The 14,748-nt window shown below is 32.7% G+C and overlaps 1 protein-coding gene across 2 annotated transcripts; it reads right to left on the bottom strand.

Annotated features, from left to right (window-relative positions):
• Window positions 1-3,374: 3,374 nt before the first annotated feature.
• Ist1 (IST1-like protein) lies at window positions 3,375-14,748 on the bottom strand. Of its 2 annotated transcripts, XM_046610703.2 has the most exons (6): window positions 14,206-14,748; window positions 11,883-12,333; window positions 10,121-10,264; window positions 8,968-9,021; window positions 5,689-5,872; window positions 3,375-5,414 (listed from the first exon to the last, which is right to left on the bottom strand). In XM_046610703.2, exons 1-5 carry the CDS (start codon window positions 14,472-14,474, stop codon window positions 5,699-5,701), a joined length of 1,092 nt encoding a protein of 363 aa, XP_046466659.1. In that variant the 5' UTR covers window positions 14,475-14,748; the 3' UTR covers window positions 3,375-5,414; window positions 5,689-5,698. The 2 variants fall into 2 exon arrangements, with proteins under 2 accessions (XP_046466659.1, XP_046466658.1); XM_046610702.2 differs by having other exon boundaries at window positions 3,375-5,872; window positions 14,206-14,747.

The following is a 14,748-nucleotide window of genomic DNA, read 5'->3' as shown; positions in this document are numbered from 1 at the left end:
GAAACTATTCCAATAGCGACCTTTTAAAATTAAATTTAAAAGCTATTGTTCGGGAAAAATTTGTCTTTTTTTTTTTTTTTTTGTTGTGTAGGTACAAAGTTTGTCTAGAGGGAGTGAAAAGAAATGTTACTTCCATAGGAAACATCGTAATGTATAAGCATAAGCTGGCAGTGCTCAGAACTCAGAACAGATAAGTTAACATAATGAATTCACTAATAAAGTTGATGATTACAAAGAAAATGCGTTTTACTTGAGCAGTTGCATACGATGTACGTTGATCGACTGACAGAGGAGTACATAAAACGTTTACACCGCTCACGAAACTGGAAAAAATTGTTTTGAGCAAAAATTAACGCAAACTTGTGGCAAAAAAATTATTATACTCACTGAATGAAATAAGACGTTCATTGTTCCTCACGGGGTGGAACGCATTCCAGAAAGTGATTACCAAGAATTATTGATTTATGAAGCAGTTCAAAACGTAGCATTAATTTTACGATAAAAAATATTGGGAATAGTACCCAAAAAATTTCTGAATACTATTACTATTGACAATGTCGTAGAAGAAGAATGCGACATACAGAATATTCTTTTGTTTTTTTATGCAATATTGCTTAGCGGTGCGTGTAAATGATGTCAAGGAAGTATAAATAAAAAACGGTTGGTTCGGTAATATGCCCAAGATGCGTATTCACGGCGTTACAAGTGAACGATTGAAGATTGGAAAGCATATAACACTTGCAATGGCTTAATTAGTAGTAGGAAGTGCTGGATCTTATTAACACATGCAAAAGATTGCACCCGATTTTAAACTTGGCCAAGTGAATTTTACACTTCAATAATTGTTTGGTTGTAAATAATTACCGACGAGATGAGGCTATATCTTGAAAGCTACGTAAAAAATAAACAAACTTCTGGTGAAATAGATTGTCCGTCATTGTTAAATGTTATTGAAAAATATGAAGAGTACAGAAAAAAACCATCGTTGGATAAAATGGAAAAACGCCTCAGTTTTACGCAACGTACATAAACGTAGTTGAATTCGATGGCAGCTCGTCAAAGTTGGTGTAAAAGCCACAGCATTGGTCGACCATTTCGAACATTTTACAATAAACAGGGTTTTAAAAAAATCAGGATGTAACGTCAGAATTAGAAACGAGTGAAATGAAAAAAATTAAGAAACAGCTACATAGTGTAATAGAAATAATTATTAGAAATATGGATCCATTTTCTGTAATTATTGATAAGAATGAACCTTTTAATATTTCAAGCGGCCAAGTTACATCCACCGAAATTTGCAACATTTATCAAAAATGGAAAGTTATGGAAATGCTCAACGAAAAAACATTCATATTAGAATGCTCTGAAAACAGCGATCATTTCGAAAAACCTGCAAAAAAAAAAACCAAAAATTAGATATTAACGTTTTCAAATACGTTGAAAAAACAGAAAGATGTGATGAATAACAAGGTTCAAAAAATACGTATACAACGTGACCTTTTCGCATGCATGCATTAACTGGGTGTGATTACAAACCGGCATTCTTATAAAAAAAAGGCAAGAAACGTCCTTTCAATATTTTACAAGCATCAACGAAATTCCACCAAGCTTTCGCTGGCTTTAGCAATATAAGCGACAACGATTTTATACAAGTATTTAATAAAATAGGAAAATTTGTATGCCTATTGTACAGTTTAAAAAAAAAATCAACACTCTGAATAAAGGTCGATTCGCAATATCTACAAAAATGTATATTATACATCCAAACATGCTGATGATTTATTTAAAATCAGAGAACAGAATGTAAATGCTTCCAATCTACCACTGTGCGGAGCTGAGCTTTAAAAAAAAACTTCCAACGTACCGCATACTTATCAAATATTTGGAGGAATGGCCATGAAAAAATTTTAATGGAAATGTCAGCAACACAAAACGATTCGCAAGACGTTGATGGGGTACAATTGCCAACATTTGTGAGAAACATGATGATTCAACCAAATGAAAATGAAGGTAAAATGAAATGGTGAATCTTTACTTGTTCAAATGGTTACGTGGTTAAGAATTAAATAAATTTTGTTTTTAGTGTTATTTGCTAATATTTTGTTTATAATAATAAATCATTTTTTTTATAGATTTTAAGTCTGAGTCTGAGCAACAAGATGGCATCGATGAAACGAATTCAGACACAGATGGTCAATCTGATGAAGAACGTGATACAGATCTCATTAGAAAATTTCAAATTAACGTAATATTATTTATAAATTTTTATTAACAGAATGTTTTTCTATTATAATAATTGTATTTAATAAAAAAAAAGAAATTTAATTGTTTAATTCCAGGTATACAAAGTGTCCCGATGTCATTATCGCGATCAATTATGTGACGTGCTGACTGCCGCGTTCCGTAACTATGCGGTCTAACTACTTTCTCACGTTTGTTGTACCATAAATAAATTCAACGCCAATTTTTAACTATTACAAAACACTTGAAGTGCATGTCATAATTTAACGTACTTGAAAGTGAGCTGCCGCAAGGTGTGCCACTATCTGATTGCGAATGCGTGCTGGCTCATGTACACCCTTAATACTACTTCATATTGAAATATGAGCCATTACAAAACTGTTTCCGTTTTTTGTCATGAGCCCTCCGACTATAAATTCGATATTGCTATTTGATGATCAACATCAATATCAGTACATACTCAAAAAATAAATCATTCACGAACTAACGTAATTAAAACGAATTATCAGGCTAGGATTATGGGGAATTTTGTTCTGAATAAAATGATTCGTCGCAGAGTGAAAACGAATAAGTAAATATACCACATTTTTCACCATTGCAAAGTGATTCGAAATGAAGATCGTCATCTAAATTCTGGTTTCTATTTTTTTTTCTTTGCACTTTAAAGAGAATCATCGTAGGCTATTATACAAAAGTGTTGTTTTGATAAACACTTAATATGCGACCATCTCGTAATAAAATCAAAAAAGTATTTATCTTCAACTGTACTACCTCCTTAACCTGAGAATTACGTATTCTTTTTTTTATGACAATGATGCACAAGGGAAACCTATATTGAATTATAACATTTCGGAAACTGAGGATGATAACGTAAAAGTGAAAAAGGTTATTCTTATTATAATTAAACGTTTATACCTGTATCAAAAATCTTAAAAGCTCAACATTTTGTTCTCCTCTTTTCTTTTTATCTGCTATTTTTGACACAAATTCTGGAAAGGTTTACTTAGACTTGGCTGCGATATATCAAGTGAACTTTCAGGTGGTAAATCGCGCGTATGCGATAAAAATGCTCAAAACAATACAGAACTTAAAAGTACGTGTATAATACAGGAAATCACCTTGTACACAATACATAATGGCATAAAATACGAGTCGTTTTATTGAAACTTCAAAGTGTGTATGTTATTTAATATTTCAGCATGAATATTGAAAATGCCAACCTCATCTAAATTTTGGTTAAATATATATATAAAAAAATATATATATACATATATTTATGTATACACCGACCATAGTAGCGTTACGCGTAGCGTGCGTGACTATGGAACAGGAGGAGATCCTGAGCTCAAAGCCCCAGCACGTCGGTGAGAACTTGAGCGACAACTCACAAAAATTGTAAGACAGATTACGTCATTTGGATGCCGAAATGGCGAACTGAGGTTTGAACTCGATCCGGCTACAACTGAGCAAAGGTTTCTACAGTTTTCCCTGTCCCCTATGGAATGTGGGCGTTTCTAGTGAATATCTTAGGGAGTAACACCACTCTAACGGGGGGAAAAAAGGCCCAACTTTGACGATTTATTTTGAGAGTATGGAAATAGGAATGTAATTTTTTTCAGAGGGTTTATTTGACACATATCGAAATATGAAAATAAAAATGTTTATTACTATTTTGATGCAAAATGTTGGTGACAGAGCCAATCTTTGAAATCACCTTTATTTAAAACTCCTTCGCGGAAAGACGGATTTCTCGTAAACTATAAGATCTGGCACAAAATTTACCAATTTTATAATCTACACACTATTGCCTATTGAAGTGCAGAGATTTTTTTCTTTTAAATCAAGTTTTGCAGAAATGATGCAGTTTTGTAAAAAAAAGAGTCGGTTTTTGGCCAAAAAATAAGGAGTAAATTGTTAAAAAAATATGGCTACGCACTTCCATAAAGAATGTAATTGTGAAGCTACTGTCAAAATTTTAAATTGATCCATGCAACAGTGTTCAAATAATCTGTTTTCCCAGTTTAAAAAAAGTGATTTCGAGAAAAATGTGTGTTGTACGAGCACTCAGCGCGCGCTTCGAGGCACTGTGGCAAAATCGAGAATGGAACCTTTCAAAAGTTTCTTTTCACTCTGTGACAACTAGATATTGTTTTTATGACCTTGAAGTATTGTTTAAACCGAAAAAAATCAAATTTCCCTAATCCTAGAGTGGTGTTATCCCTGAACCCTTTCAGTCACACATCATTCAACTCAATATTTAGGGCTGAATTTTATTACTCGGGGGTTTTTACGAGGTTAGTAACGTTATCGTAACGGAGCATTCAGGAAAAAACGCTGTTTTCTTAATTTTATAATAATTTTGAAGGAACCAAGATAACGAAATATGAATTTTTTTTGTTACGGTTTATTGAATTTCAGACAATCCGATTTAACATGAATCGTTACAATAATGTTACTAACTTCAATATGGTGGGTGTACGGGGTTGCAAGACTTGCAAGATGGCGGTTGTAAAATCAAAAAAAACTATCAAAGTTCCATGATTCTCGCCGAAACTTGTTAGTCGGAAGTTTTTGGGGTTATACGAAGTAACAAAGATCATTCGAAGTTGTAAATAAACTGTGATAAGACTAAGACATGGGGATTCTTGATGTGGGACGCTGAGCTTCCCACTGTGACTGAAAGGGTTAAGATAGCTATAGACGCACAATGATGTTCATGGACCCATTTCCCCCTCCCCCGCACAAGTTATCCACTTATGGGGACATATTCTACAAGGTATGGCGGGACTGGAAGTGATGGTTATTTATCATTATTATCATATAATTTTAGCATATATATAATAATCTAGCGCACAATATTTTGTACAGCCCTGAAGTGACTAATTCACATTACAGATGAATGTTTATTATAATAAAATGTTTAATCATATAGTAACATTCGTAAAATATCAAGCACTCGCCAAATCGCTTAACTATGGTAACAAATTAGTTTGACAAGTTTGATCAATTTTTCCTACATTGCATGTAAATTAATTTAATGATTCGGAATTGTTTTTATTGGAAATTGAAACTAAAATTTGGACTTCAAGGTGTTCAAATTTAATAATGCTGGGTGTCAAGTTTCTAGGATTTGGGTGTTCTACATTCTACAAAATTGACCCTCCAAACGTCACCTGTAAAAACCTTAAACGTGTAAAGTAATAATTTTTCTTTTTTATATTTGATTATATTCTTTCTTTTAATGAAAAAATAGCAGCAATAGTTGAACAATTTGTAAGCGTGATAGTGCTTCAAATGAAGATTGAGAATATAACATTTTTGCAAAATAACTGTCCAATCTTGGAATAAATATGTGCACATGATGTAGAAATAAGTGACTTCTTTTTAAATTAAGCAGAGTACTGTTGTATACTGACAAATATATTTTTCAGTTATATGAAAACCTGCCTTCGTTCAGTTACTTTCGTTTTTTCAATTCTTCAAACCTCTTTGTTAAATCATCGAAATCTATGTCATCATTAGAGGAACCTGGAGGCTGATCATTCTCCGTTGGAACAACTGGTAAATCAGGTAGTTTAAAGTCGTTCATCGGCATCTTTGACCGTGGTTGAGGTTTTGGTTTTTGATCAGACTAAAAATAATAACAATGATGAATGATAAAAAATTTCAAGGCATTAACTAAAATTTACAAAATTTTCACACTAAAAGCATTATGACTGGATCCATCTCAAATTATGCAGGCCAGCCGAGGTCATATTCCATAATTGCTCGTAACTGAAGTATATTCTTTCTCGCCCAAAATAAACAGACTTGTATATTTTATTATTACAACTTAAATAAATTTTTCACGCTCGATAACACTTTTTCAAGATCACAAGCTGAATGTGGCGTTTTTTTTTTTTATATTTAAAGTATAATTTCCGAAAAATAACTAGCAATTTTGCAATTTCGAGCTTTCCTAAAAATTCTTGTTTTGGAATACTCGGAATCTCACACTCCATCGAATCAGATATCAAAATACAAAAAAGTGGTTTTTCTGAAAAACCTGGTTTCGACTTTTCTGAAAATTTAGTATGTTTTGGTAGAGAGTATATACTAGGGTGGGTCAAAAAAATCAAGTATTTTTTTTTTTGGATTCGACACACGAAAACTAGTTCCTAGCTACCTCTAGAAAGTACTTACCAAATCTAAGCTCTTAATATTAACGGGAAGATTATGCTCATCATAGTTTTCCATTTTCAATTTAGTCTTATATAAAAATGGCCATATCTTATCACCAATAGATTGTTAAATTAGTTGCATCGTCAATATTTATAGGAAATTGAACGCTCTACAAAAATGGTCTCTTATACTTTTTTCATTAATCTAACCATTTAAAAGATATTCAAGGTGAAAGGTTGAAGTATTTTAAGGAAAATAACTTTTTGTTTTGAATTTTCGAAAAATTCCCCAAACAAAAAATATTCAATTATAACTTTTTTGGAAAAAAGAAATTTGAATGACATTTTAAATAAACCCGTTGAAAAATATCAAATTACGATCCTCAATTGTGATAAAAGTTATAAAAAGAAAATATCGTTAAAAAATTGATTCGAAAGAAATATATTCTCAAACAAAAGATAAGACATAACTTGCAAACTGTCATTCTTTCGAAATAAACTCAGATTCTCATGAATATTGTAAAAATTCATAAATTGAATGGATAAATTGGAAATAATTATTTAAAAACTATTAAAATCAACAGGCATTGGGATTCTACTGCGAATATCTTCTAAATGGTTACAGTAATCGATTAACCACAAGAAACCTTTTTTGTAGAGCGTTCAATTTCCTATGAAAATATCTGAAACTCATTTGACAATAATTATTTTTTAGTAAGTTACAAAATTCAAAACAAAAAGTTATTTTCCTTAAAATACTTCAACCTTTCACCTTGAATATCTTTTAAATGGTTAGATTAATGAAAAAAGTATAAGAGACCATTTTTGTAGAGCGTTCAATTTCCTATAAATATTGACGATGCAACTAATTTAACAATCTATTGGTGATAAGATATGGCCATTTTTATATAAGACTAAATTGAAAATGGAAAACTATGATGAGCATAATCTTCCCGTTAATATTAAGAGCTTAGATTTGGTAAGTACTTTCTAGAGGTAGCTAGGAACTAGTTTTCGTGTGTCGAATCCAAAAAAAAAAATACTTGATTTTTTTGACCCACCCTAGTATATACTATGTGCCAAGTGAACGGTAATATCGATTTATTATTATTTTTCGAGATATCGATTTTTTTTTTATTAATTTTATTTGGTAGCCTAATTTACATGGTTAGATACGTTCCTGAATAGTATGAGGAATAAGAAGGCCTCCTCCGTTGAATATAATTCAATTCTTCATTTCCATGCAGATGCGAATTTCTGTGAAATTATTAAGATCGCAAGTGAAATTTATTTATCATCCCGAATATTTTTGAACAAACACGAGAGGCCTACATTTGATTGCCATAATTATTAAAATAAATTTCATCATTTTTTCCGATTCTGCAAAATGAAACACTGGTTTTTATTCTTTTCTTTGAGTTTTGATTAGTACTTTTCTTATCCAACTCATTCATTATGATGTTACCAATAGGATCGTTTGATATGAAATTATCGCAAAAAGTACATAACTAATATCAGATGAATTCGAATGGTAAAATCATAATGAATGAGTTCGATGAGAAAAGTACTAATCAAAACACAAAAAAAGAATAAAAACCAGTGTTTCGTTTTGCAGAATCGGAAAAAATAATGATATGAAATAATTATGGCAATCAAATGTAGGCCTCCGTGTTTGTTCAAAAATATTCGGGACGAAAAATAAATTTCACATACGATTTTAAGTAGCGAATCGATTGGGAAAAAACTTGTACGAAGTTCAAAAGCTGGTATTATATTGTTTTCACAGGAATTCGCATCTGCAGGGAAATGGGGAATTGAATTATATTTAACGGAGGTTTTCTGATTCCTGATACTACTCAGGAACGTATCTAACCATGTAAATACGACTGCCAAACAAAATTAATTAAAAAAATCGATATCTCGAAAAATAATAATAAAGCGATATTGCCGGTCGTATGGTATATAGGTATAGTGTACTAAAACATACCAAATTTTCAGAAAAATCGAAATCTGGCTTTTTCAGAAAAATGACTGTTTTTTTGCAAATTGCTATATTTTTTACGATTTTTCAATTTTTTTTTTTGATTTTGTTATCTGATTCGACGGAGTATGAGGTTCTACGTATTCCAAAACAAAAATTTTCAGGAAAGCTCGAAATTGCGGAATTTCTGGTTATTTTTCGGACTTATACGTTAAATATAAAAAAAAAAAAAACACCACATTTAGCTTATGATCTCGAAAAAGCGTTATCGAGCGTAAAAAACTTATTTAAGTTGTAATAATAAAATATACATGTCCGCTTATTTTGGACGCAGAAGAACATACTTCAGTTGCGAGCAATCATGGAATATGACCTCCGCTGAGCTGCAAGATTTCAGATGGATTCAGCCTTACGCATATTAGCCTCTACATTTGTGGTGTTTTCCATTGGTTGTACTTTATGTATACCTGGTACGGCAAGTTCCAGACCCCATGAATCGAAAGAAAATTTCAGTATGTTTCAAGAAAACATCTTATCTATTTATATTTAATTACAGTACCTCATACACTAATTGGATAAGCTCACCTGCTTATTTAAATCTGGTGGAAATGAGCCGTAAGGAGGTGGCAGATCCTCGTGCTATGAACATAATAAATTTATCTTTATTCGTTGACTTAAATTAATTAAATTTTGCCACGATTTGTGGTTTTTTGTCAAGAATATTCTTGTCAAAACAAAGCAAACTGATATTGTTCATGTTCATTTCGTTACCAAAATTAATAAGATTCACCAGTTTTTTCTCTTAAGTATCAAATATGGAGGACATCAGTATTACTGTAGTTTTATATTCGTGTATACACTGTATTATGTATATTAAGGTGGTCCTTAAAAAGATCATTTTCGAATTTCGACTGGCTTACCCCGAAAATCGGCTCCAAGTAATTCAAAATTAATTCCCTAATTTTTTAAGATTTTTATTTCAGCTCTAACACTTGTCGGCAAGAGGGTGGATTTCCCCATTCAACCCGTTCAGGGGCACATTAAATCTGCCGAACGGATTTCAATAAAATTTAGTATGAGAGGGTTTCTTGGGTCCTGATTACGAATCTGAACTCGAAATTTCGATATTCAAAATGGCTGGTTCAATATGGCGGACAGAAATCGCACTTAAGAAATCGAACTTAATGTTGCTATATTGGATCCATCATTTTAAATTTTGTAATTTCGAGTTCAGATTCGTAATCAACGACCTCAAAAACCCTAACGTACCGAGTTTCACCAAAATTAAATAACTTTTTTGATTTGGTTCAATACATTGGATCTACGATTTTTAATTGTAAAATTTTGAGGTTAATTCGTAATCAGCGACCTAAGAAACCCCCTTGTACCAAATTTAATGGAACTCCGTTTGGTATATTTAATGCACTCCCGAAAAGGTTAAATGGGGAAATCCACCGTCTTGCGGGCACAGGTTAGAGTTGGCATAAAAATCTGAAAAAATTTGCGAATTATTTTCGAATTATTTGGAACCGATTTGGCTGGTGAGGCAGTCAAAATTCAAAAATGACCTTTTTAAGGACCACCCTCATGTACATACGTATCAAGAAGAGCTTCGAACATCAGGAAAGAGTTCAAAATACTTTATTCTTAACTAACATAAATCGATTTTAAGCACTAACTATTTCTCACGTATTGCTCCATTTGGTAGAATAAGGTTACTCAATGTAACTTTGCTTACGCTTGGGTGATGTTTATTGCTGTTATCCAGAGGGATGTTGTAAGAGAAGGCAGCTGGATTGAATGCTGTGTTTTGATCCTTATCTGTTGCAGGTGGGGCTACAGGTGATACGAATCCTACCGGAGGATTATCATTTTGATTTACCTAAGCAAACCAAACCAAGATACAAAACACCCATTTAGACACGCGTGAATGAAAAAGATTATTGTTATTATTTTCAAAAATTCAGTCATAAAATAGTATTTATACAAGGAGTCAATCACAAGTGATAATAAATTAATTAAATTAGAAAAGATGAAATTTCATTTACTAGTAAGGGCCCTACATTCAGAAATTCAAGTAATACTAATGACATCACAATTATAAATTACATTGATGAAAATTATGCACGTTACTACATCATATGTCGTTAATCGTCGAAACCTCAATGATGCACTATAAAAAAAAACCGAGCATGGAACTCCCTTGTTCTTCGCGGTAGACGGAGAAAAAGGTAGATGGGAAAAATAGTTTGGTTTTTGTGTGAAAACTTAACACCAGGTAACGTTTCCTTGGTATAACGATTTGACAATAAAAGATAACAGTTCTGAAATTAATATCATTACAGCTCGAAGCACAAATTCGTAAAAAAATCTTGACCCATTAAACTGGAGATCTTGAAGCTTTACTTTATTGTTCTAAGATTTGGAAACAAAGATACTCAAACGGATCTTGTTTGAATAATAATTGTGTCCTAATTTGTCAAATATGCACATTTTCAAATGTTAATGGTTAGTAGAAAATAATTTTCATCTGAATAACATTGATTGCACTGAAATTTTTCATGTTCTACATTTGATTAAAATAAAAGTGATCCACTTGAAAGTAAATACTATACAATTTTGTCGATCAAGCCAAATGTCAGTTAATCAGTCAGTATACATCTTTTTTTCCAGACGATTCTACTATTTTGATTATTTAAATACAAAAAAAGCATTACAAAACTGTAAGATGAGGATTAATGAGCATCAATTAATATTTTACAAAATTCCATAGCTTGTATTTAATAGAGACCACAAAGTAGAAGAGTTAAAAAATTAGTCCAAGTGAAAAGTGATCGTTTACTGACAAAAAAGAAATTAAAAAGTGACGTATTTTGGAGAATTTATAGATGTAATTTCTGAGTACATGGTTCACACCTATTATACTGAGTGCCTGTTCGGAAGGGTGAAGCTAAGTTGAAAAATTTTTGTAAATAATATGGTCAGGGGTGGAAAAATTGTAGGTATGCGTGTAAGTACAGAAAATTCTTTTCCACACCCCAAAACTTGAGATCTTCAGCTCCGAATTCCAGTTCATTTTAGAATATCCCAATTTGATGTAAAAGAAGTCAACATAATGTTCATGCATACGTGTACAAGTCCGGAAAAAGCATGAATTTTGGATTGAACGATAAGACGAAAACTTCAAAGCTTCTTCTGGAGGCGAAGATCTCAACTTTTACGGTGCGGCAAAGAATTTTTTGTACTTACATGCGAACCCACAACTTTTCTACACCCGGCCATACCGGTTTTAAAAAATTTGGTATTTTCACTCCACCCTAATAAAGAGGATATAAGTGCTAAAACAAAAAAAAAATCTAGATCATTGCGATATAGTTAAAAAAAGTGACTTGTCGCTGAATAGTGACAAAAAAGTGACGCACTACGAGCATTGAGATCTTAACAGCATCACAGGACAGATAAAAAAGAAAAACAGGTCGATTAAGAACCAAGAAACACACCGATGCGTTGTTGCTACCCTCAGGATTGGGCAAAATTGGTGGTTGAGGATATCCCACGAAGCCAACAGGTTGTGGTGGATGGTAGCCTCCAGAGGCTAAGTCTAAGTTGTTGGGCAATTCACCCGCATTGTTTCCTATGTCGATTAAAAGAGCGTCTTGTCCTTCAGCCATAACTTGAGGATCTGGCTCGTACGCGACATTGTAGTTGTTGGCAATTTCAATCAAGTATTTTTCTACCAACAATTTTGACGGTGATTGTACACTCATTTTGTGTTTCAATTTCTCTGATATCGACTGCACTGCTTCTTCTCTGCAAGCATCAGTGTACTGACGTCCATACTTGGCTGTCAAAATATCTGCTATTACTTTCATCTCTTGGACATCGGTTTGAATTCGAGGGGCTGCCCAAATAATCGTTGATATCGCCTCTGCCAACCCCTCATCTAGATTTCTAGACAGAATGATTCATACTTTTTCATGTTGTGAAAATTATAATTGAGAAAAATTTGACTACACATTACCTGTTATACTTTTCTGATTTGTAATTGAAAAAAATTCAGTTACCATTGCCTTCTGCGATGTGTAATGAACAAAATTCATTGACTAATTTCTTTTGTGATGAATAATCAATTGAATCAATTGCTTATTTCATTGTTCTTATAATATTTAATATTGCAAAGAAAAGGATTAACGTTTGCAATTGACACTACAATTTTCAATGCAGTAAAATATATCTACGGGTCCTATGAAAACACACGTATTTTGTCAGGCGACTAGAATAGACGTATCTGGAAACACGCTACAGCAGGGATAGCCAATCGGTCAATAGTGGTTTTAGGCCAGTTAGTTATGACGAGGCAAAAAAAACAAACGACTCTGTCAAAAAATGTTTCATTTAATTCTGTAGTAAAGATTTGAGATTGGTAGATCACACAGAATCTGGACAGTAAATGGTAGATATTAGGTCTATTCAAGTTGGCCATTCCTATGCTAGAATAAGTGTAAACAAAATTCTATCCACATTTTGCAGAAACAACTGAGATACGTCCCTTCTAGCCACCCGATGAAATACATCTGTTCTAGATGCCCAAACGAAATAGGTTTATTACCATAGGACCCATCGATGTACTTAGAGTGAATAATCCATGCTTTACTGTACATTTGTAATAAGTAATTGAGTTTCCTTTGGTTACACTTTATAACGGTAGATCGTGCACCAAGGAGGCAAAGTAGGTCTTTGTACGCCGAACATAAGTTTGCGATATGAGTCGTAGGTAAGCGTGTGCCCAAGCCAAAGACGAATATTACCAATACACGAGGTAAAAAAGAATTGCCTCCATGGTGCACATAATATTTAACGTAACAAAAGTGTGGTTCACAAATTTTATTTTATAGTGAAGTACAAGATAGAGCACTTTCAAGTACTAGGATGTAAAAATGCAATTTTACATATGGAACGCAAGCAAAGATAAAAGTGTTAACCATACTATTGTTACATAAAAATAATCAATAATCAGTGTTTTTTAAGGTACACATTACAAAAGTAATGAAAATAGAACCTCGAAAATTTTTACGTCAAATTTTGTATGTAAATTATCAATTCAAATGAAAGCGGAAAAGTATACTTTCAGTCAGCTTGAAATACATGAATCGAATTTATATTGCAAAATGTAAGTAGATTTCATTCTTAGTACAAAATTTATGTACCTAGAGTTTCAACTCATTGAGCTTCATAGAAAACTCAGGTTGCCGTTAATAATGAGTTGTAATGAAAAAATTTTAAGGGATAAATGAAAGATAAGTAGAATTCATAAGTCGACTTGACGCAAAATATTGCACTAGCTAAGTCTGTGCTTTTTTTTGTAACTTAGTATTTATATCATCTTAAGTTTTTAATCAAGCTTGAACTTTCTTTCGATTTGTTTGGATTGAAACATTTTAGAGTTCTTTATGAGTTGAAAGTTTTGACGAGTTTTGATTGATAGTTTCTTTAAATTTTATTTCTAGGGATACATTTGAAGACTCATTCTTAAATTTGAAACAAATCATGATAGGTGATATTGATTTCTATATCAAACCACGTTGTGTAAGGTTTTCCAGATGAAAGTTAGGTTTTCTAGTGAGGAATTATTGAACTTAAGTGTATACAGTACTTGTATCAATATATGATAGTGGAAACCTATTTAGTAGTGTTCAAACGCAGTTCGACGTATTCAAAAACTTTGCAGACTCTTCCGATAAGAATAGTTAATTGCATTTGTTTGCTTAAAAACTGGACACAGCTAATTTGGTATATTAAGATTTGGATACCGATATGACTTACTTCATTTGCTGGATGAGACCAAAGCGAGCCAGAAGTAGATCGCAATACATTTCAAGTAATTCCATAGCCTCAACCATATAATCTTCCCGAATAATATGTTCGACTCTTATTTTCGCCCTCTCAACTTTTCCAGCTCCGATATAATCTGCTATTTCTTTTCTGGCCTTTTGGGCCAATTCCGTTTTTTTCTTCTCCAATAGTTTTAACCTGTTTATCGCCAATCTCAAGTTCGTCTTCAATTTTGTGTAGTTAGGACCGCTCGAAAACATGTTGACCGTTTGTTTGAAATATCTTTGTCGATCCCGAAGACGAGATTCGAGATGTATTACTCGAGAATTAGGTTATTCCTAATCTCCACCCAAGCTTCTTTCTCTTCTTTCAGATGACTAACTCCAATCGCCGAAGCTTGATGAGTAATTTTTTATCGCGTTCACAACTGACAGATCCTACTCTACAATTTGTGAAATTACGCCATGATTATCTATATTTCCACTCGCTCGCGCATAAGCCCGTGCTCACACATAAGTCCGTGCTCACACATAT

Source organism: Neodiprion pinetum, chromosome 2 (genome assembly GCF_021155775.2).
Source record: "Neodiprion pinetum isolate iyNeoPine1 chromosome 2, iyNeoPine1.2, whole genome shotgun sequence".
Classification (NCBI taxonomy): Eukaryota; Metazoa; Arthropoda; class Insecta; order Hymenoptera; family Diprionidae; genus Neodiprion; species Neodiprion pinetum.
The sequence above is the reverse complement of the archived record's forward strand: the minus strand, read 5'-3'. Positions and strand labels throughout refer to the sequence as shown.

Bases quoted from the DNA above. Each gene is read 5' to 3' on its own strand.
- Ist1 (XM_046610703.2), bottom strand. From the start codon at position 14,474: ATGTTTTCGAGCGGTCCTAACTACACAAAATTGAAGACGAACTTGAGA. The intron at 9,022-10,120 runs GTAAGCAAAGTT...TTATGTTCATAG, and splicing joins GCAATAAACATCACCCAAGC to CACGAGGATCTGCCACCTCC. The intron at 5,873-8,967 runs GTGAGCTTATCC...TATTATTTTTAG, and splicing joins CACCAGATTTAAATAAGCAG to TCTGATCAAAAACCAAAACC.